At 34.6% G+C, this 22,262-nt stretch overlaps 3 protein-coding genes across 11 annotated transcripts; 2 read left to right on the forward strand and 1 right to left on the reverse strand.

Moving 5' to 3' along the window:
• Window positions 1-1,135: 1,135 nt before the first annotated feature.
• LOC111801749 (transducin family protein / WD-40 repeat family protein) lies at window positions 1,136-13,149 on the forward strand. 6 transcript variants are annotated; one of them, XM_087126787.1, is made up of 24 exons: window positions 1,138-1,538; window positions 1,892-2,019; window positions 2,348-2,432; window positions 2,736-2,789; window positions 2,936-3,027; window positions 3,130-3,233; window positions 4,051-4,126; window positions 4,956-5,385; window positions 6,163-6,495; window positions 6,584-6,754; window positions 6,898-6,996; window positions 7,086-7,158; window positions 8,451-8,578; window positions 9,007-9,283; window positions 9,391-9,605; window positions 9,683-9,807; window positions 10,097-10,217; window positions 10,648-10,703; window positions 10,811-10,901; window positions 11,139-11,187; window positions 11,276-11,344; window positions 11,420-11,523; window positions 11,597-11,659; window positions 12,772-13,149. In XM_087126787.1, the coding sequence occupies exons 1-24, from the start codon at window positions 1,473-1,475 to the stop codon at window positions 12,877-12,879; spliced, it is 3,117 nt and encodes a 1,038-aa protein (XP_086982913.1). In that variant the 5' UTR covers window positions 1,138-1,472; the 3' UTR covers window positions 12,880-13,149. The 6 variants fall into 6 exon arrangements, 5 of the variants coding, with proteins under 5 accessions (XP_086982924.1, XP_086982922.1, XP_086982913.1 ...); XM_023685891.2 differs by having other exon boundaries at window positions 1,139-1,538; window positions 10,995-11,187; XM_087126790.1 differs by lacking the exons at window positions 10,648-10,703; window positions 11,139-11,187.
• Window positions 13,150-15,841: 2,692 nt separating this feature from the next.
• On the reverse strand, window positions 15,842-21,535 carry LOC111778669 (N-(5'-phosphoribosyl)anthranilate isomerase 1, chloroplastic). Of its 4 annotated transcripts, XM_023658634.2 has the most exons (7): window positions 21,389-21,535; window positions 21,141-21,268; window positions 20,794-20,859; window positions 20,250-20,614; window positions 20,010-20,173; window positions 19,307-19,540; window positions 15,842-18,240 (listed from the first exon to the last, which is right to left on the reverse strand). In XM_023658634.2, the coding sequence occupies exons 1-6, from the start codon at window positions 21,448-21,450 to the stop codon at window positions 19,315-19,317; spliced, it is 1,011 nt and encodes a 336-aa protein (XP_023514402.2). In that variant the 5' UTR covers window positions 21,451-21,535; the 3' UTR covers window positions 15,842-18,240; window positions 19,307-19,314. The 4 variants fall into 4 exon arrangements, with proteins under 4 accessions (XP_023514402.2, XP_086981949.1, XP_086981950.1 ...); XM_087125823.1 differs by lacking the exon at window positions 15,842-18,240 and having other exon boundaries at window positions 19,201-19,540; window positions 21,141-21,195; window positions 21,389-21,476; XM_087125824.1 differs by lacking the exon at window positions 15,842-18,240 and having other exon boundaries at window positions 19,201-19,540; window positions 20,250-20,630; window positions 21,141-21,195; window positions 21,389-21,474.
• LOC111778662 (omega-3 fatty acid desaturase, chloroplastic) lies at window positions 16,176-18,517 on the forward strand. The gene is made up of 8 exons (XM_023658618.2): window positions 16,176-16,702; window positions 16,781-16,870; window positions 16,960-17,026; window positions 17,130-17,222; window positions 17,317-17,502; window positions 17,612-17,692; window positions 17,814-17,951; window positions 18,051-18,517. Exons 1-8 carry the CDS (start codon window positions 16,176-16,178, stop codon window positions 18,216-18,218), a joined length of 1,350 nt encoding a protein of 449 aa, XP_023514386.2. The 3' UTR covers window positions 18,219-18,517.
• Window positions 21,536-22,262: the final 727 nt, after the last annotated feature.

Here is a 22,262-nt window from a genome sequence, read left to right on the forward strand (position 1 = left end):
TGAGAGTTTAAAATTATTTTTTTTAGACCAAATCTAAAATTTATAGTATTTTTTTTTATTAATTTAGCTTAAAAATTTATTTACGTTAAAATAACATAATTCTATATTAATTTTTATAAATATTTTAAGTTTATACTCTATTTATATATCTAGGTGGATGGTTAATTTTATAATTGATTAATCATTTTTCCGCCACAAAGAATAGTCGAACAATTCATAACCAATCATAAATTGGTAGTTTACTGAAAATAAATACAAAATTACGTTATATTTTCTATTGTTATTTTTAATTTACTTCCTTTTCATTAACTTTAGTTTTTAATACACCTATGTAGTTCAAGTTTTGAGTAATCTTTTATTTTCATTATTAGTCCACCTTATTTTCGAAAATACATTTAAATGCAAGTATAACAATAGTTTACTCATTAATATATTATTATTATCAACCATAAATTAAAAAAAAAAAAAAAAAAAAAACATGTTGAACATTTTAAAATGATTCAACAAACGACATCATCAGTGAAATCGTGAAATACAAACGCATACAATATGACCATCATTATTAAGACTAATGAAATGTAAAACCCGAGTGTCATTGGGATCAGTGAAATCGTGAAATGCAAACGCATACAATATGACCATCATTATTAAGACTAATGAAATGTAAAACCTGAGTGTCATTGGGATCCACTTCTTTCCCAAATACAATTAGATGTGCATTATTTCTCTACATATGACCCATACACATGCATAAAGTAGCAAAAATAATAATAATAAAACCATCTAGAGACGTTGGGACTTAAATATTTCAAGAAGATTGGACGTTAATACGTCCAAATTTAATATACAAAAAGAAAGATAGATTGATTACAATATTTCTTTGTCAAATTCTTCTGCTATTTAATGGGTTATTGAACGTTCAAGGGTATTATTGACTTTTCAAATCCAATTACAATTTGTTTTTGTAATATATATATATATATATTTTTTTAAGTTGTTCAACTATGGATGAGAAAATTTGTAGTAATATTGGAAAGATTTTCAATACTATATCTGTTCATAAAAGAAACAGTTAAGAATTGCTTAAGATTTATAAAATAAAATGGATAAATGGTTAATTGAAAAACATTATGAAGAATATGTAGAAGAAAAAACAAAGTCCTAATAGAGTTTTTCCCGGCGTGGACCAGGCAATTTAGATTTCAGGAGTCCGAACTTTTCTTTTTGCCGGGAGATCAAGCAAGCTCTGTTTATGCAAAATTGGCCATCTTCCAACCATCCCCAAGAACCCCATCCGTATTACCATCCAATTCCATTGTTTTTCTGAGAAGAGATTTCTTCATTCGATGCGTTATCTTCATCTTTTAAACAATACCCATAACCCGAAGGCCGACGAGAATCAAGAATCAAGTTACATTTCGAAGAAGATCAACGCCAAACCGAACTCAGTCCCTGTTTTTGGTTAATCCGCCATGTTTTCCAAATTCTTTCATAAACCCGTCGATCAACAATCTTCATCGACGTCAGCTCATTCTCCGGTAGGTTAATTCGAAAGTTCTTCGCATTTTTCTCCCGCACCCTTTTGGATTTGAACATTCTTTTGCTTAACTCAACAATCGTTGATGGGTATCCATGAATTCAGCTTGAACTATGGTGCAATCATGAGGAAAATTTATTTCGAGATCAATTATTTCCTTTTGCACCGTTTCTATTATGTGTGTTACTCAATGCTAGGCCTGTAAAGTTATGTTGAGCATGATTAATTTGTGCTTTGGGGCTCAATAGAAATGGTTTATTTTCACGTGCCCAGCTGCCTAGCATATGGTTTTTGAGCTATATTATAATTTACAATCACCATTAGAGTTTCACTTAAATGTTCTTTTGATGGCAGAGGGCCCAGAAAGGAGTATTGGGTGCAGCTGATTTGGACCCACGGGTCACTCTTCACTATGGGATCCCGCCTACTGCATCTATTCTTGCTTATGACCCCATACAAAGTCTTTTAGCTGTGGGAACACTGTAAGTTAGCTTGCTACCTTTTGGAAGATTATTCATCACTAATCATTAGTTATTGCTTTAAAGGTCATTGATTATTTATCATTAATCATTAGTTATTGTTCTACTTTCAAATTATTATGGATAATGTATTCATAACCCCTTTAAGATTTTCATTAATTCCAATTTGTTGAAATTTTTGCAAGTGGGAAAGTGACTTGAGTGATGGTTCAGTGTCTTAGCATTTGAAGAGTGGAATGGAATGGAATGAATTCCAACCATTCTTATCTGGAAGGAAATATGTTCAACCATTCTTAGTTGTTGTTTTAATTCTTGGTCTTTCTTGCTGCAGGGATGGTCGAATAAAAGTTCTTGGTGGTGACAGCATTGAAGCTATTTTCACTTCTACTAAACCATTGCCATTTAAAAATTTGGAGGTCTCTAATTATGGTTTAGAAAAAAAAAAGTCTATCCTTTACCCATGCCTACAGCATTAAGCATTTTCTTCAATCGGATGAACGTCGTTCATCTCTTCTTAGTTTTGTTATATCATTCACGTCTCGCATGGTTTACGAAACTTTAAATGAATTTTATGGCTTGGATGACATATTATGTTTATTGGATTGAGCAAATGCATGCATTTTAGCCTGTAAGTTTCTCGTCTGGTTGGCACTTCCATATACATCGCTGATATTCCGACATCACAACATTTTAACGTTTACTTTTGTTCATTTTTACAGTTCTTACACAATCAAGGTTTTCTAGTAAGCATATCGAACGATAATGAAATCCAGGTTAGAGTCTCGACATTATTAACTTTTTATCAGTTACCTAGAGGCATTTGCAGTTTCTGTACTATATTTGTCGAGTAAGCTTGTTTCATTCTTTTTTTTTCTGTAGTTTCTTTTCCACCAGTTACTAATGTGTATGGTAATGTTAGGTTTGGGAATTGGAGCGTAGGCAGTTAGTTTCTACTTTACGATGGGAGTCCAATATAACGGCCTTCTCTGTACTTTATGGCACCTGCTACATGTACGGTACCGGCATAAATTATTTTCTTTGTTAAAAAAAAAAAAATGTTTTGAACTTATTAATTGAAAATAAATGAAAATGATGACCTGTCATTGTATTCAGGTATGTAGGAAGTGAATATGCTATGGTGGCTGTCTTAAAGTTTGATGCTGAAGAAAGAAAAATCAAACTATTACCCTACTATCTTACTTCAAATGTCATATCTGGTAATATTTTCATTTTATGTGGATTAAAGCATCTCTAAAATCTCATGTGATCTTGTCTACATTATGTAGATTCTTAGTTTCAACCATAGTTGTCATCTTAAATATTAAATTGCATCCCTAGTGGACACCCAAGGTAAATGGTAAAAGGCTCGACGGAAATGGATTAAAGTCTTGGTGGCTACTTATCTGGGTTTAATATCCTACAAGTAGGGTCAAGCGATTGTCATGAAAAAAGTTGAGGTGCATGTAAGCAAATTCGAACACTCGTGTGTATATATATAAAGCTGCACCAAAGAGGGTTTATATGGTTGAGGAGAAAGAACATGTAATGAATGGTTTTATCATTTATACCTTTGATGTGCTTTACGATGGTAGTTACGTGGTTATCTTATAATCGGATAACTCCTTGTCCATCTTAATTGCTTTACATATAAATCGATAATAATAGAATGTAGCATGTGTTGTTTGCAAATTCGGTAAAATAAGAGTTCCACCTGGTCAGTTCATTTGTATTGCATAAATTAGGCTGTGGACAATTTCTTAGTAATGAAATGACGATTAAACTTGTTACTGAATGTTTAATGGACACATTTTATGAGTTTAAGACTTCTTATTTAGGATTAGAAAGAATAGTTTGAGCCAGTGCATTTTAGAGGAAAGGACTTCTGAGCTTTGAGCCAGTCAAAATACTCGATTCATTTCACCTTCAAATTTCTTTTGTTCTTTTGTTTTTTGTTATTGTAAATGAGGTTGGGATGATAAAGTAGCTCTGAATTTGTAGATCATACTGACATGTATTATATGTTTGATTTCTCAGAGGTAACTGGTGTGGAACTGCCTGATCAAACTTCTGTTGTTGGAGTTCTCCTTCAACCTTGTTCTCTTGGAAATAGGCAAGAAAATATTTTAACTTTGCCTCTTGTTTCCCCGTTCAAAGCCTTTACCCACTATTTATGAAGTAGTTTGTTGGGCTGTTATTTGAATATAGGATGATTTTGTGAAGGTACTTGTGGGTTGAAAACTCTAATAGCCACATAGTGCTTGGAAGCCCTTGGGTAATAAACTCTTAAGTCTTTTAAGGCTTTGATTGTGACCTTGGATTAGTCTCTGTTTGACCTCAAAATTGATACCTTTCCTTTATCATGATTTAACCCAAAGAGTGCTTAGATCTTCTCCGATGCTTCCAAGTGAGTGTTTCTTTTCATCTAGTTACTGAGACTGGAGCTCGGAAGTACACACTGAGTCCCCCCTCCCCCTTTTCTTTTTCCATGTAGTTATGAAGTCTTTTCAGTGTGGGGTTGGGGGTGGAGGTGCATGGGTTGAGAATTTGTCCTAGATTTAATTAAGTTTGTCTGTTTGTGTTGGCATACATGGATGAAAAAAGAGAAAAACGCAAATCTTGAGAGAACGGTGGGAGGACTGAAACGGTGTGCATGAGAGAGAGAAAACATGTGCCATTTTAGGACTCGACGGGTTTATTTAAACCCATGGGGTAAACCCCCCGAAAGACCCCTTAGATTCCTTCGACTCTAGTACTCAATGACCATGTACAGAGATTTCTTCATGTTCAATATTTTTATACTCTCCTCTTACATTTCTAGTATATGTGTTCACATGGGAAGACCTAATAAGCTTTTATTTTCATGAATGTAACTTGGCTCAATGCACTTAATAAATTTTATTTTGTTCTATGTAAAATTTATGGCATGTCATCTTTTACAGAGTGCTGATTGCATATGAAAATGGCTTGCTTGTTCTCTGGGATGCTTCTGAAGATCGAGCTGTGTTAGTAAGAGGTCACAAGGACCTTGAATTGACGGAGAGTAACATAACTAATCACTCTACAGATGTATCAGACCTTGAATTGGAGAAAGAAATAAGCTCTCTTTGTTGGGTAACAAGTGATGGGTCGATCCTAGCTGTTGGCTATGTTGATGGAGATATCTTATTTTGGAATTTTTCAAATGTTACCTCTTCCAAAGATCAGCAAGTTAATCAATCTCGTAATAATGCTGTCAAGCTTCAGTTATCATCAGGCGATAGAAGACTGCCTGTGATTCTTTTGCGTTGGTCTCCAAGTGAGTTGCAAAATCACAAGGGGGAGCTTTTTGTATATGGTGGTGATGAAATCGGATCTCCGGAAGTGCTTACTGTATGATGTGCACTAAATTTTAGTCTTTCTACCTCTCCATTATAGTTGCATAGTTTTCTATTTCGTATGTGATTTAAGAAAGGTGGAAAAGAAGATGCTTCAAGTTTAAACTTATAATCGTTAGTTGGAATGCAAATTAACAAGCTTGTGAGGCTACTATGTTGTACACATCAATGTAGCTTTGTGGGTTTCTTCCAATTCTATTATAGAGGCTTCGGGTCCTGCCCTTTGGTGTTCCCCATTTGGCTGTTTATTCCAATAATCAATGTTGTATAAGAAAGGAAAAGACTAACAAGATTTCATAGAAAATTGTAGGCAAGACTTGCAAGTGAAGCTTTGTTAGAAGAGATGAACAACTTAGTCTAGAAATCTTTCAATATGCATTATAAGCTTGTTTTTATATAATGTGACTTGCTATGATCGAACTTGTGTATATGTTTTCTGTATGTTTTGGGTGACTGTTATATATGTTGTTAATGGAAAATTGGACTACTTTGTGATGTGTTGGAAATCTAGAAGGCCCCACGATCATGTGTTGGGGCATTATAACGCAAAATTATAGGAGCACTCTAGAATCTTCTGCTTGAATATGTACTTACATAGAATGTAGAATAAAACGAACATATTCTTCATGTTTCACTAATTTGACTCCTATAATCAATGCATAGTAAAACTTTAGTTTGTTTCTTCATTAAATCTTTGCATATTTTTGTCAACTTACTTTTTTCTGTTACTATGTATTGCTTCATATTCATAATATGATTGTTCTTGTTACAGATTCTAAGCCTCGATTGGTCTCCTGGAATGAAAAGCTTAAAATGCATGGAACGTGTTGATCTAACACTTGATGGTTCTTTTGCGGATATCGTTTTATCACCTAACGTTGGTGAAACGAAAAGAGGCACTTTCCTATTTGTACTGGCCAATCCTGGACAGCTGCATGCTTATGATAATGCTTACTTGTCTAGCATAATGTCTCAGCAAAAGAAAATATCTTCTGGTTCTGGCCTGCAATATCCTATGGTAATACCCAATATTGAACCACGTGTAATGGTTGCGAAGTTGGGTTTCATTCATAGAGAGAAAACGGTCTTCAGGGCTCTGAATGAGGTATTCTAACTTTTATATGATTAGTCAACCTAATTTAATAGTGAAAGAAAATAATTTACAGTTAAAAATCGCAAAACATCGTACTCAGGTTCCGAGGGATACAACGTGGCCTTTGACTGGTGGTATACCATGTCAACTCCATGATGCTGAAGATTATCAGGTTGAGAGAGTTTATATAGCTGGTTACCAAGATGGCTCAATTCGAATATGGGATGCAACATATCCATCCTTCTCACGTATTTTCTCTTTTGAGCCTGAGGTTTGTATTTCATGCTATGGTTTCTTGCAAGTTCCAATTATATTATATTCTGCAGATAAACTCTTTTGTTTATGTTAGGTTATGAGCAAATTCATGAGTTTCATCTGTAGAGCACTTTTGAATATCGCATGCATCATGTACAGGTAATTGGTTTAAATATTGCTGGTTTAAGTGCTTCGATATCAGCTTTGGACTTTTGCTCGGTCAGTCTATCCGTAGCTGCGGGCAATGAATGTGGTCTGGTAATGTCATTTATTCTTTTAAGTTCCCTTCTTTTCAGAGAGTTGAAATAAATGATTAGGTCACTATATCTACATTTGGGAGTTTGTAGGTTCGTCTTTACAAACTAATTGGGAGCTCGGAAGGGGCAAGTTTACACTATGTGACAGAGACTAAGAACGAAGGTATATTTTTGTACTTAAAATTCACTCTATTGATAACTATAGTTTTCTAGAGTTACCTTCAGCAATATCCTTAGTACTCGGATGTATTTTGGATTAGAAGAAAATGGCTAGAGGCTAGCTAGTTAATGTATGATCTTTGAAACAAATATTCATTAAGGAGATGTGGGGGCTACCTGGCATACTAAAAGCCTACCCACGTGTTTACTAGTGTTCTTTGGCAAGAGCTGTGCGAACTTTAAATGACAATCATTCCATATAGGATTATAGCATGGTATATGACTACGCAGATGACATGTGAAGAGTGATCAACAAATGTTTGGAGTCTATCTATGATGTTTTGCATTTGATAAGCCAAAAGTTGGGCTAAATGAGCGTCATGGATGGAATACTAGGATAACACTTCTTACCATGTCTTCACCAGAAATACTTCGTTCAAACTGTTGTATGGCCCAGTGCCTTCTTTATTGGTATGACTAGAGCATCATTTTCAACGGAATTGATTAGAAATATAAAGAGGAGGTTGTCATTTTGGGTGGTCTCAAGTTTCAAATCATATGAGCTCAACAAGCCATGAAAGCTAATGTTGTAAAGTACCATAGAGACGTGGAATGTCTAGTAGGGGACTTGGTATTTCTAAGGTTACCTTATCAACCATGCTTCTTTGTAGTCAAATGCAAAAGTTGGTTTCGTAACTTTTATGGCCCTTTCTCTGGAATGGAATGAATGGAGAAGGTTGGCACTCATTTGAAGGTAGATGGGATACACCCAATTTTTCATATCATAACTGAAACTAGCAAAGGGACCCAATCTAAAGCCCAGCCTGCTCTTTACCACCTCAGCCAAGTTTTGAACTAAAGCTCAGCTCAGCTCAGCAGTAGTCAGCAGTAGTGTTAGGAATCTGAACCCACCCCCACCCCCACCCCGTTTGTTAGTAAGAGTAGGCCATACAAGATGCGGCCGAGTGAATGAAGGCAGCCAGTTGGTAAACTGTCTAATATTTTTACTTCCTATAGTTATACTTCCCTCATTGCAAATTGGGAAAGTCTTTTGTAACACCATGGATATTACATCTCTTTTGTAAATTTCAATCATCAATGAAATTGTTTCTTATTAAAAAAAAAAATGAAGGCAGCCAGTTGGTTGTCGAGTGTAAGTAGGAGACAATTGGGCCTTTAAGCGTAAGAACTTTTATTTTTCCTTTCTCCCAAAGTAGCATGACACATGGATTATTACTGTATTTCAATGAATGATATTTGTTTATTTATATTTGTTTATTTCTAACGTGCTTGTAGTTCATAATATGCATGGTGGAGAAGGAATCCAATGCGCAGCTGTGTTTTCTGTTGTAAATTCTTCTGTTAGCACTCTAAGTTTTGAGAACTGTGGAGCCGTACTTGCTGTTGGATTTGAATGTGGACAGGTGAGTTTATCGTGCACATCATGTTTATTTGTTGAAGTGTCAAAATTCATTGATCTATCTACTGCCCCGAGTATTCTCAAGCATAAGCATAATACCAATAGATCCCAAATCACGTAGTTTTATACGCACAAGAAAGTGAAAATGGGAGAGCCATGTAATATGTAAGGGCGTGTCTTTGACTATTCCTACTATGTAGGGGCATGTGCTTGGGTGATTTTGTGGGCTCTGATGAATATTCTTAGTTAGGTCGCAGAGCACTGAGTATTTGGGTCTTTAAGGGATTGTTCAATCGAAATGGGGTATACTTTTGGTATCTTTTTGTGAGGCTCACAGGCTCTCTAGTCCTCTCTTGCTTAGCCAAAATTGTTGATAATTGAAACGAAGTCCTATCAATTACATTCTGGATCACTCTTGAATATTTATAACAGGTTGCAGTGTTTGATACTAACACATTATCACTGCTGTATCTGACAAATGACGTGTCGAACTCAAGATCTCCAGTCATATCTTTGGCGATCAAATCATTTCCAGATACAAATCACTTGGAGGCTCGTTCTGATGAGTCTATTCCACCTAAAAAGGGAATTTTGCTCGCAATGACCAAAAATTCATATTTAGCTGTCCTCGATAGTACCAACGGTGAAATCATCAGCTTTCAATCAACATATGCAAAGGAGTCGAGTTCAATATCTATGTATATTATTGGTATGTATTTCATTAGAACGAAGAAAAAAAAAACGTTTCTGTTTCTTTTCATTTCTCTACTCTTGCTACTCTTAAATTTGTTTTAGTCACATCAAGTTTTTGTTCAGAGAGTGATTACTTATCACCTGAAGCACTCAGTGTAGCTCATGCACCGAGCACCCCAAAGATCACTGGAGAAAGCTATTCTGTACCTGCCAATGCCCACTCTGGACGTACATTGCATGAAGTTGGAGCCGATACCTCCAGTGGAATTGCTAACTTGTTCGTTTTGCTTTGCTGTGAGACAGCTTTATACCTGCACCCATTGAAGCTTATGAATGAGGTGCCCTCTGGTTTTCTTACCATGCTTCCTCCATTTCTAATCTGTTTTTGCTAATATGTTGAGCGTCCTTATTATAGGGTGAGAATAAGTTTTTACAGAAAGTGAATCTTTCAAAGCCATGTTGTTGGACTACAATGTTAAAGAAGGACGGCAAAGTGTCTGGCTTGGTTGTTCTTTATCAAAATGGTGTGGTTGAGATCAGGTGAAGTTCCGAGCGTGCTATCTTTTGTGCCAATTTTTAAGAATTAAGAATCGAAACTCGAGTTTTCCTGAGAAATTATGGTAAAAAAAATATTTTGAGAACTGGATTTAATTATTCTCTAAACTATTGAGAGGAACAAAGTTTCTATATTGTCTTCTTTTGCATTTTCTTTTTCTTTTTCTCTTATAACATTGGTATATCCTAACTTGGAAACCATGCATATTACCTGTTTTAGCTTAAGCAATGGTACCTTGGTTGTATTAATAGTTAGGCTTCCATCTCTAAGCAGATCCTTCCAAAATCTTGAGCAAGTGGTGTGGGAAAGTTCCTTGACCTCAATTCTACGGTGGAGCTTCAAGACAAACATGGAGAAAACAATATGTTCTTCTGATGATGGCCAAATCATGCTGGTTCTCTCTCCCCTAATTCTCTAGTCGAAATATTTTATCTCAGTTTATATTACCAATGAAAATCTTATTATTCACTGCCTGCTCTCTTTTATGTGGAATTTCCACCATCTTCTTTTTATTCACACTTTATCATATTACTTTCTTTGTGCTATTCTCTTTAGTATTCAAACAAATTTTCGTTTTTTAATTGTAAAAACACCATGGAAGAAAAATTAACATATGTATGTGAACCCAAGTATGCATATTTCTTGCACTGCATTTATTTGGATTTCTCGATCTTCTTACGCGTGTTGCTTCTAGATGTACCATCAATTTGTCTGCAGTTTGTTTTGGCTTACTATCAAACCGATGATCATGAGTAGCTTAATTTAGATTGATAGCTTTGTATCATGAGTGTTTTACTTACTCGTATTATGATTTGATTTTACAGTTAAATGGGACTGAGTTTGCTGTAGTGTCTCTATTGATCTACGAAAATGCTTTCAGGTTTTTCTCCCAATATCATAGTGTGTGTGTGCGTGTTATGAGGAGATCAGTGTGTCTTCTTCCTTTCAAGCTTTTCATCAATTTGAGGTGTTATTCTTCATTTTTAGGATTCCCGAGTCGTTCCCTTCCCTCCACGACGAAGTCCTTGCAGCTGCTACAGAGGCCTCGAACAACTTTTACCCAAGCCAGAACAAACAAGTAATATTGCTCTACTTTCATGCCATTTTCTAATGCTGTTTTCAAAAGTCTTCTATCCGAATGTCTCATTTCGTGTCGTTTCAACTGTCAAAGGATGCTACTGTTTCTGGGTTTTTAGATAGTGTTGTTAAGGGCTTCAAGGGCGGTAAAGTGGAAAACAATGTGGACCCTTTAAGCCTTTGTAAACTGAATGATTCACATCTGGAAAGTTTGTTCTCATATCCTCCATTTTTAAAGCCTTCCAAAGGTGTCACAGATGAGCTAGGCGTCATTGAGCTTGACATAGGTTGTGTTCTTGCGCTTATATTGTACTCCTTTACCACCTTTAATACCTTTCTATTATTCTTCTGAATCTGCATTGGTTTCTGATGCAGATGACATTGAAATTGATGAACCTTTAGTCGTGCGGTTTTCACCGAAGAAAAACAAGAATGAAAAGGAAGGTATTAGTACTCTCATCTGCTGGTATTTTCTTGATTTGTATTACATTTTACACTTACATTTGGACGTCGATGAAGGCAAGAGGTCGGAGAAGGAAAAGTTATTTGAAGGTGGTAGTACTGATTCACAACCTAAGATGAGGACAGCTGAAGAAATTAAGGCCAAATACAGAAAAGCTGAGGTATTAGTTATGATGATTTGGAATGGTTTTTACGTTTCTTTGAATTTTCTCTGACTGCTAAGAGTGTTTCCAGAGTGCTTCTACGGCAGCTGAAGAAGCCAGGAATAAGCTATTAGAACGCCAGCAGAAGCTTGATGTATGTTTTTCAATTAATAGCCTTGTTCTATTTTTACATCTTACATTATAGGTTTTGGTTGCTCATGAGATATGAATGCCATAAAATGCTGTATGGATCATTAACTGTTAGGTGTCTCTTTCAAATAGGGAAATATCGTAGCTTTAACTTCGAGAGATTTAGATTCTTATAGCAAACTAATACATTTGCTATAGCCGTCCAAGCCCCCCGCTATCAGATATTGTCTTTTTTGGACTTTCCCTTAAGGTTTTTTAAACGTGTCTGTTAGGGAGAGGTTTCCACATCCTTATAAAGAATGTTTCGTTCTCCTCCCCAATCTGTGTGGGACCTCACATTTGCTCCATGATTATTCTCTATTTTGGATGTCTGAAACAACTTAATGTAGCTGTACCCAACAGCAAAACTCATTAGGATGATCACCACCATCGAACTACTTCGTTGTAAACTATAGTCCGTTGTTTGATTAGTCAAAACCATATATGAAATAGTCTCCTGTTCAGCTTGAGCGGGATTCTGGACGATCAACATATCGTATTAAATTATTTGGGGAAAAGGTAGATTAGTTGGCTTAGACTTGAGTGAGATTGCCAAAGAGGGGGAGAGTTCATGTAACCGTCTAAGCCCATTGCCGGTAGATATTGTCTTCTTTGGGCTTTCCCTCAATGTTTTAAAACGCGTCTACTAGGGAGAGGTTTACACACCCCTTAGAAGGAATACTTCGTACCCCTCTCCAACCGACGTGGGATCTCCCAATCCACCCCTTTTGGGGCCCAACGTTCTCGCTGGCACACTACATAGTGTCTGGCTTTGATACATTTGCAATGGTCTAAGCCTACCACTAGTAAATATTGTCCTCTTTAGACTTTTCCTTGTGAGCTTCCCCTCAAGGTTTAAAACACGTCTTGTGAGCTTCCCCTCAAGGTTTAAAACACGTTTACTAGGAAGAAGTTTTCACACCCTTATAAGAAATGTTTCGTTCCCCTCTCCAACCAATATGAGATCCACCTCAAATATCTTGTAGTTCTTCATCTTTTATATTTGAATATCAATTTAGTAAGAATGTGGCACACAATGAATGCAACCTCTTACTTGTCCTGTTCAATTGACACCAGAAACTCAGGGAAAGAACCGAAGAACTGCAGAATGGAGCTGAGAGCTTTGCAGATATGGCGAAGGAACTGGCAAAGAGAATGGAAAATCGTAAATGGTGGCAACTGTGAGGTGCAAATTGGTATATTATATTATATTTTACTTGCTCAAAGGTCTTCTGTACATAATCATAATTTCTGCAACAGAGGCCCTTTTTTTGTTATTTTTCATAGAAACATAGCTGCATCATAGTCATTCATCTGCTAAACAAACATCATCTGAACTGTAACAAAGCTTCCCCCTCCTCTGGATCTACAAATGTAATTATCTTTCAGTTTGTATCAAAACAAATCTGTACAATACTTTTCTCTGAGTATTAATGGAATATAAAATTTATTTAACTTCGAGATTGTTTCGGAGATAGTTTTATTCCATAGATCGTTCTCTATCTTTGTTTTGTAATTATCAGGCAACTGTAGCATGGCTCAACCTTATATTTTTAAATAAAAAGTTAAATATTCAAATTTCTAACGAGATATACTTATAAATTTTATTCTATTATAATAATTTAGTAATAAAAGATGTCTTAAATTTTAATTTAATTTTTATTCATTTATATTAATAATTATTCTCAAATAAATTATTTTAATAAAATGATGTAATCATAAATATTCTCAAATAAATAGAATTTTAGAATTTAATAAAATCCATCCTAACAAATAAAGATATTTAAAACTCAATCTCATTTTCACAACCTTAAAAGGTAATCACGGACCATTTGGAAAATACACGAAAGCTTATAATTATGGTAATTTTGCACATTGCTAAGTGGTCCTTCTCATCTTCCACATTGACCCCTCAAAAATGTAATAATTTAACCTAAACCCCGCTATTTATTAGGCCACATATATAGAAAGAAAAAAAAAAAAAAAAAAAAAAACAATGGTTCTTTTTCTTATTATTTTTTTTTTTCAAAATTTCAAGGTCTTTATAAAAATAAAAAAATTATAAAATATTTAAATTAAGAAATAAACATTTTATTAGTATTTTTGTTATTTTGCCGATTTCTATTTATCTGTTTATGTCAATGTTGAAACTATAAATATATGAAGAAAAAAAATGAGGATGAAAATCTAATCAAATTTAAAAATATGAAATGTAAAAAACGGAAGGGGGAGGGAGGGGATGAAATAGTAATTTTGTAATATAAATTTAAAACTCTATAAAATATTAGTTATTAAATGGGCTATTTAAATGATGTTTCAAGGAAAGTAAATAATTCAAAAGATTAGTATTATTTTAATAATAATTGAAGAAAAGTAAATGGTTTGTTTAAATTTGACAAAACACCGAAATAATCCCTAATGGTGGTTGCTGAATAATACATGAATAATACTAAAAAAAAAATAGCCATTTAAAAAAAAAAAAAATTAAGAATAACAACTAAAGGTAACAATGCGACGAGTCTGAGCAATTGACATTGATAATGGATCTCAACATGAATATGTCTCAATTGATATAAATCATGTAATCTCAACATGTTACACTTATTACGCTCGATCCTGTAAAGGACTTTCTTACTTAGAAAGCCAAAAGATTAAGTAGCCATGCCATTTTATATTATAAAAAAAGTTCTACCCAATGACACACCAACCACACCCCTTCTCTTTCTCCTACCTCATGTTTCCTGGAAGCATCAACTCTATGATCCAAGAATTCAAGCGCGGGTCTATTCTACACTCTCCCATCAACATTCATCCATCTGAACATTGAGATGGGACAAATACGTGAACAATTAGATTGAGGTGCAAATATCTCGTTCATTAAAAAATTTGGTATGATTTTAAAAAATGAAAAGTGGTTCTAATTTTTTTAATGCTTACATATATATAGATATTATATTTGTCCCTCTAAAAAAAAGTCTAATCTACCTTAGTTAAAAGACAAATATATATATAAATTAGGGAATTTGTTATAGCAAAATAAAGAATAGGTACAAAAAAGAGCAATTACATGCACAATGGACAAACAAATAATAATAATAATAAATAAATAAATAAATAAAAAGGAAAATTAAAGAGGGGGAGTTTTTTTAGGGAGTTTGTTAAAAAAGGATGAGAAAGAGGAATATGAAGAGGCTTTCTGGGAGACTTCATTAACACAAAATTTAATTTCCATGTTTTGACTTTTCGACCTTATTATAATTTTTAATTTCTATAATTTTTTTTTGTTTATTATTATTATTTATTTATTTATTTATTGTTATGTTTTGTTCTATGATATGACATATATGGGATTTGTTGTGTATGTACATATAACATGACATTTCTAACATTTAAAAGAAAATTGGTCTAAAAATGATAATTAAAATTAGAAGATATTGAGAAATTAAAATTTTCTTATCAAGTTATTAAAATTTAATGGAATAATTTCTTAATAAATTAACTAGAAACTAAAATGCATTTATAAACTAAATATTACATCATTAAAATTACATTTAAATGGTCACATATGGATTAAAGTGTATAAGTTTTCAAATATATAGATTAAATTGTTAATTGTTAAAAAAAATTGAAATATAGAGAATAAATGGTTGTTTTTAAGTATAATAGATAATACTTAATTATTATTTTTAAATAAAAAAAATATTTACCTAAATATATCATAAATATTAATTACATCCAAAATGCCCCAATAACAATAAATATGCATATATGGTATAATTTGCAAAAAAAGGTAAACAAACCAAAAACTCCCTAATTCAAGAATTCTAACTTTCTTTAAAGAATATCTCGATCTGTGGTCCCGATTAGGGGCATATTTTTGCCAACGGTGCAGTTTATGGTGCTTTGCATCTTGCCCCCTTTCAAGTGATTCAAATTAAATAAGGCAAGTTAGAATCACTAACGAATTAGGAAACTCAACCCTAAAGTTCGGAGAGGATATGTTTTATTTTAATCTTTATATTTTTAAATATATAATTTTAGTCCTCAGACTTCCACTGTTCTTTATCTTAAAAAATTATTCTCGTTTAGCATTTCTTTTATAAACAAGACATTACAAGCATTGGAACTTTGAAGATTATAAAACTCATTGGAACTTGAAATCATAGACGGTTAGAACTTATATTGGAATTTAGAAAATTTTCCCATCTTGCTTTTATATAGAACTTGGAATAGAACTTGGAAGTGGAATTTAGAAAATCCCATTTTAAAAATATTTATATTACGGGGTCTACGGAAGAACTGTCGTTGTTATAAATGGTGGATATAAATAAGCAGAGTGAGAGAGTAGTGTTGTTGGGTCTTATGTTTGGGAGTGAATGAGGAGAATTCTGGCGGTGTTACCTTATTTCTGCTTCTGATTTCCTTTCATTTCAGGGATTTGTTCGTTGCCCATCTTTCCTTTTCTTCATCTTAAGCTGTTAATGGCGAGGTGGGTTTTATCTGAATGTGGTGTTAAGACCCTTCCCGGGTTCTATCATCACCCATCTAGGAATGGGATTGCTTCCAGAACTTACATGGTTTCTGAGATTAGGCCGCCATTGTTGGCCTGTAAACCTCACATTCTTCGCTCTTCTTTGGGGCTTTTCACTTCATGTAAAGGGAAGAATTGGGCGCTGAATGTGAGTGCTCCTGAGAGAGTTGCTTCTGTTGATGAGGTTGATGAGAGGGAGAGAGTTGATGTGGTTAATGGGGTTGAGGGTGAGGGTGAGGGTGGTATTGACCTAAGCGCTGCTCCGCCGTTTCGGCTGTCCGATATTCGGGCCGCCATTCCTAACCATTGTTGGGTTAAGGATCCTTGGAAATCAATGAGTTACGTTGTGAGGGATGTGGTTGTGGTAGTTGGATTGGCGGCTGCTGCTGCTTACTTCAACAATTGGGCTGTTTGGCCTCTTTACTGGCTTGCTCAAGGGACCATGTTCTGGGCTCTGTTTGTTATTGGTCATGATTGGTAACTTCACCTTCTTCTCGTCTTACGATTCATTTGCCTGATTGCTATGTGTTTTCCTAATGGTTGGTGACTGTGCAGTGGCCATGGAAGTTTCTCTAATGACCCAAAACTGAATAGTGTTGTTGGCCATATTCTTCATTCTTCAATCTTAGTTCCATATCATGGATGGTTAGTTTCTGATTGCCTTTCTGATCCTGTTTGGTCAATTATTCTTCTCTGTATTGTAGTTTCATTTGATCTTCTTCTTGATCTCTCAGGAGAATAAGCCACAGAACTCATCACCAGAACCATGGTCATGTTGAAAACGATGAATCATGGCATCCTGTAAGTTCTTTGTAGCTAGCCCTTCTAAATTCTTTAGAACAAGAAATGGTTATTTTGTTGAGTCTGGTTCAATAGCAATATGTTGTTCATAACTGTGTTGCAGTTGACTGAGAAACTTTATAGGAGTTTGGATAAAGCAACAAAAACATTGAGGTTCACCTTGCCTTTCCCCATGCTTGCATACCCTTTCTATCTGGTTAGTATACTCTGTTCTTCATCTTTCTTTATGAACTTCAATCTTAGGCCAACGTTTTGATGAATTCTGATGCATAATGTTGGTGATAATCCAGTGGAGTAGAAGTCCTGGAAAGAAAGGCTCTCATTTCCACCCGAACAGCGATTTGTTTGTACCAAGTGAGCGGAACGATATCCTTACATCCACTGCCTGTTGGACTGCAATGGTTGCTCTGCTTGGATGTCTAACTGTAGTGATGGGTCCCCTTGAAGTCCTCAAACTCTATGGCATTCCCTATGTGGTGAGTTCGGCTTCGATCACGACGTTTGCCTTCTACTCTCAATCATCGTTCATGTTTTTTTTGTTTTCTCATCATTCTCTTGTGTGCCCTGAATGTTCTCCAAATGTAGATTTTCGTCATGTGTCTGGACATTGTGACATACCTGCATCACCACGGTCACGACGATAAACTTCCTTGGTATCGTGGAGAGGTATACTGATCAAATGTTTTCAAGTGTTTGGTGTGGAATTTCCAAGAACAACACATCATAAAGTGTTGTGCTTGACACCATTTTTTTAACTTCTGTGGCTCTACATCTGATGATCTAACAGGAATGGAGTTACTTAAGAGGAGGATTAACCACTCTCGACCGCGATTATGGATGGATCAACAACATTCATCACGACATTGGAACTCATGTCATTCACCATCTCTTCCCTCAGATCCCACACTATCACTTGGTAGAGGCAGTGAGTATCCTTCTCTACCCTGCATCTGAAATTCAAACCTATCTTTGTTCAATATATTCAAAGTTCTCATTGATAACAACTGCGATCTTATCGTGCTAGACCGAAGCAGCAAAACCAGTGCTCGGAAAGTATTACCGGGAACCAGAGAAATCTTGGCCTCTCCCATTGCACTTATTTGGAGTTCTTGTAAAAAGCATGAAAAGAGATCACTTTGTGAGCGATACTGGGGACATTGTATATTATCAGAGCGACCCCGACCTTTCTTGATCGAAGCAACAAGACCGAGACACTGCATATTGTCATAACCAATACATCAAAATTCTTCGCGATTCAAAAGCAATTGGAGTTTGAAATATGATCAGTTGCCAAAAGAACTTGTATAGAGAAGGAGAAGAAGAAGAAGAAGAAGGAGAAGAAGCTGTTGGTTCATGATGACTTCATGCTTTTAGGATATTTGATTTATGGATGCTGTAAACAGAAACTACAGTGCTGTTAAATGATATGATATGATATGGTATGAATCATTTACTTCTAAATAAAATGTTCTAAAATCTGGGTTCCTTCAACTTCCAATAGTTTCTGATAAAATGGATGGACAATTTCATAATCACCGAGATTGCTTTTAAAAAATATCCAGTAAATGCTACCATTTCATGAGAAGTAGAAGCAGAAAATCAACTAAATGGAGTGTTAAAAAAGTGGCCATTGTTTTCAAAATATTACACTATAAATGAGGAAGAAAGTAATGAACAAAATCACTAATTTTTTTTAAAGAATATTAACATCATAAGTTCAGAGAGGAGGGATTTAAGGACAACTCAGAAAGTATCGTATTGACTTAGGGATTGAGGAAAGCACCAAATGTTGAGATTTATTCGATCGAGAAATGAATATCTTTTTGTTAGTATATGAACAGAAGACGTTAATTATAAAATATATCTAAACTTTTAAAGCTTGCAATATATGGACCTAAACTATTTATCTACCACATATCGTTGTCTTCTCTCTCCTCTACTTTAATCCATGACCTTACACTTTCTTATTTTTCCTCTTTATTTTCTCTCTTCTCCAATAATCACTGACTTTTCTTCCATTACCTAGTCTCTGAAACTACTGCTTTCGATTAGGATATATAGGCTATAGCAAGAAGAAAGAGAATAATAGAACCATCATTCGCTTAGAACTTAAACGTTTTGGCAATATTGTATACTAGTAGTTTGGCTTGGGTCATAATTTTGAGAATCAGAAAGAAAAAGAAAGAAAACATGTATTGTACTAAATTAGTTGCCAATCACATTTATAAGAAACAAAATCAGTAGTTATCTGAGATTAGGTAAGAAATTTGGATACTCAACTTTGTTGATCAATATTTTACTGAACGAACAGCCTTCAAAAAGGATTTGATTCGAATAAGATCCTTCTGAATCCCATCTGATCCACAAATTCCACTGCTAACATCAACCCCTTGAGGCTTCAGAATGGATAGGGCTTGAGACACGTTTTCTGGATTGATCCCTCCAGCCAAGAGCCAACCATGTTTGCTTCTAATTATTGGTACCTCAAACTGGGCCCAATTGAATCCCTTCCCACTGCATTCAACAGAAAAATAATTAAGTTGGCTCATATCACATGCAGGAAGAAAAATTTAATGGCTGCTGCCACTTTAGTCAAAATTCCACGTTCTGTCAATTAATTTGACGGGTTTGGAATTGATTTCTAGCTAATACAATGACACACACGTAGAATTAAATAATTTCAGCAGCTGATGTGATTAGTTTGTGGAAATAAAAGTCTCAATCCTGTTTATTTTGGTCTCGGTCATTCATAGCTTATTTTGTTTGGCTTTTGTATCTTCAGATGTCATAATTTAGCTCAGTCTCAAACTTGTACAGAAAATTCATGTAAACTAGAAATATAGCTCAATTGATTAAGACATAGCTCATAGCTCAATTGAACGACCAAAGGTTTACATTATCACCCCACACGTTATTGAACTCGAAAGAAAGAACAGAAACTTAATAAATGAACATGTTTCTTTGAGGGGGAAGTGTGATGTACCTGCCACCTTTGGCACTGTCAACAAGAACCCAATCGACCAAAGAACAGTCCTCAGTTGAGATCTCATTGCGAAGACTTCCATCTTCATTTGCATTCAAAACATAAATAATTCTATAGTCTTTGGCTAGAAGTGGCAATGCTGCCCGCGAACTGTCTCCATGAAGCTGTGAGAAACCAAATCATTTTAAGTAAGAATGTTATTTTTGTGCACAAGGAGGTGAGGCCAACAAAAAGATGTACCTGCACAAGTTCAAGCTCACATGTATCAGCGGCCAGTGATATTGTTTCAACATCATCATCAACAAACACTCCAACAGGCTGTGCACCATTTTGTCTAGCGATTCTGGATATCTCCTTGGCAACTGAGAGTGAAACAGAACGCTTTGAGTTTGGCCAAATAATCATCCCAATGAAATCAGCACCAGCTTCTGCTGCCAAAGCTGCATCTTTCGCCGATGCAATACCGCACATCTTAACAAGAACCTTGTCCTTTCTATGATGTTCAAGGCTCGAAGATACATTCTCTAACTCAGAATTGCTACAAGCAATCTTTTTCTTTTGGCAGGGCCAGTTTCCCCCAATGTATGAACTCTCCCTATTCAAACCTACAAAGAAAGAAAGCTGTGATCGAAAGTAAAACATTATTCCACATCCATAAAACAATGTTGAGAAGACCAAGTAAAAGACAGAACAGTGGCTCAGATATGAATGTACTAAATTGAGCTTATCTTAACTGTGACGTTCAGACATTAAGTTACTGAAAGATAAATGGAGCAAAACATACCACGAAATTGGTGCCTTCTATGCACATTTACGACTTTTGGCCGAAAGCAGATTCCACTAGCTAAGCCTGGCAACGTAGAAAGAGATTATGATATCAGGGGTTTACACTACAAGGAAAAGAAAATTGTTTACGGGATAATGGTGGGAAATCCCACGATCAAAGATTCAAATTGCTTACTTTCGAAAAACAATTAACATAGCTGAAAGAAAAAGAAAGAAAACACCACCAAGCATGCTTTTGTTTATCTGGGAAAATTATTTGGGCAATTCGTCGAACAGTTAGTAAGCATTGCAGGTGAATGAAGGGGAAAATCTCAATAGGCCTCGAACAAAATTGTAAAACTATACCTGCAATCATTTTCTGCCCCCTTTTCTTCAGGTTCTTATTTCTGATCACAATTTGCTTCAGATGAAGTTGAATTCCACAATTGAAGAGCAATGCAAATGAGGAACAAAGTTTATTCATAATTCTTGACCTGATTTTCCGATTGAACTATCCTCAATGAGTAAACCGAAAAACAAAATTGGCAATTGAATTTTCAACAATCCTCGTTAAAATTAATGAGTTGGATTCTTGATGAAGTGAAAAAAATTACCTGATTTTAAGCCGAAGCCATTTTGCAGCTATTCTCGTGTTCTTGGTCAGATGACGCCTCATTTCAAATTGCTCACATTTATATATTTTCGATTAATCGTCTTTAATTTTATTCCAAGCTTGATTTTTATTGACATTATTAAGTTCTTTTTATTATTATTTTAAATATAGTACAAAAATTTGAACCAACCGAAAAAAATAACACGTTAATTATTAATTATCGATGAATTATAATCACGTTTAAATAAATATTAAAAATAGAGTAAAAGTTGCAATATATAAACAAACTAGCCCAAACCCTTTAATTAATAGAGAAATAAAGGCTTAAAACAATATTAATTTATAATATATACTTAAGAAATTAATAAAAAATTTAAACCGCATGTATAATTTATGTCAATGTTGCTGAAAATAACTTAGAATCTGGTAAAGGTAAATATAATTCAGTTAACTGCATCACTACCAATAATGTAGAATTTGCTTAGACGTAAAAAAAAATATTTTTAACGAGCTCACAACTGTACTTTAAAATTTTAAAAATAAATTAAGTTGAATTAAAGTATTTCCATAAGAATATTGACAAATTTAATTAAAATATAATTGTGACAAGAAATTAATACTCATAAGATTGAAAAATAGTAAAGACGGTGTAAAAATTGAAAAGCACACGTAACATTATAAGCAACATTATCCACATAAATTGATGTAACATTTGGTGTATAGAAATTAATTATACTTTCTAAAATAAAATTAATTGTGATATCAATTTTCGTCCTTTAATTTACTAATATATATATATATATATATAGTTTTGGACCAATTTAATAGTTTTATGGTTATTTTTGAGCCAAGGGCCAGAAAGTTAAAAAGAGTAA

Source organism: Cucurbita pepo, chromosome 1 (assembly GCF_057944985.1).
Source record: "Cucurbita pepo subsp. pepo isolate OVF chromosome 1, ASM5794498v1, whole genome shotgun sequence".
Classification (NCBI taxonomy): Eukaryota; Viridiplantae; Streptophyta; class Magnoliopsida; order Cucurbitales; family Cucurbitaceae; genus Cucurbita; species Cucurbita pepo.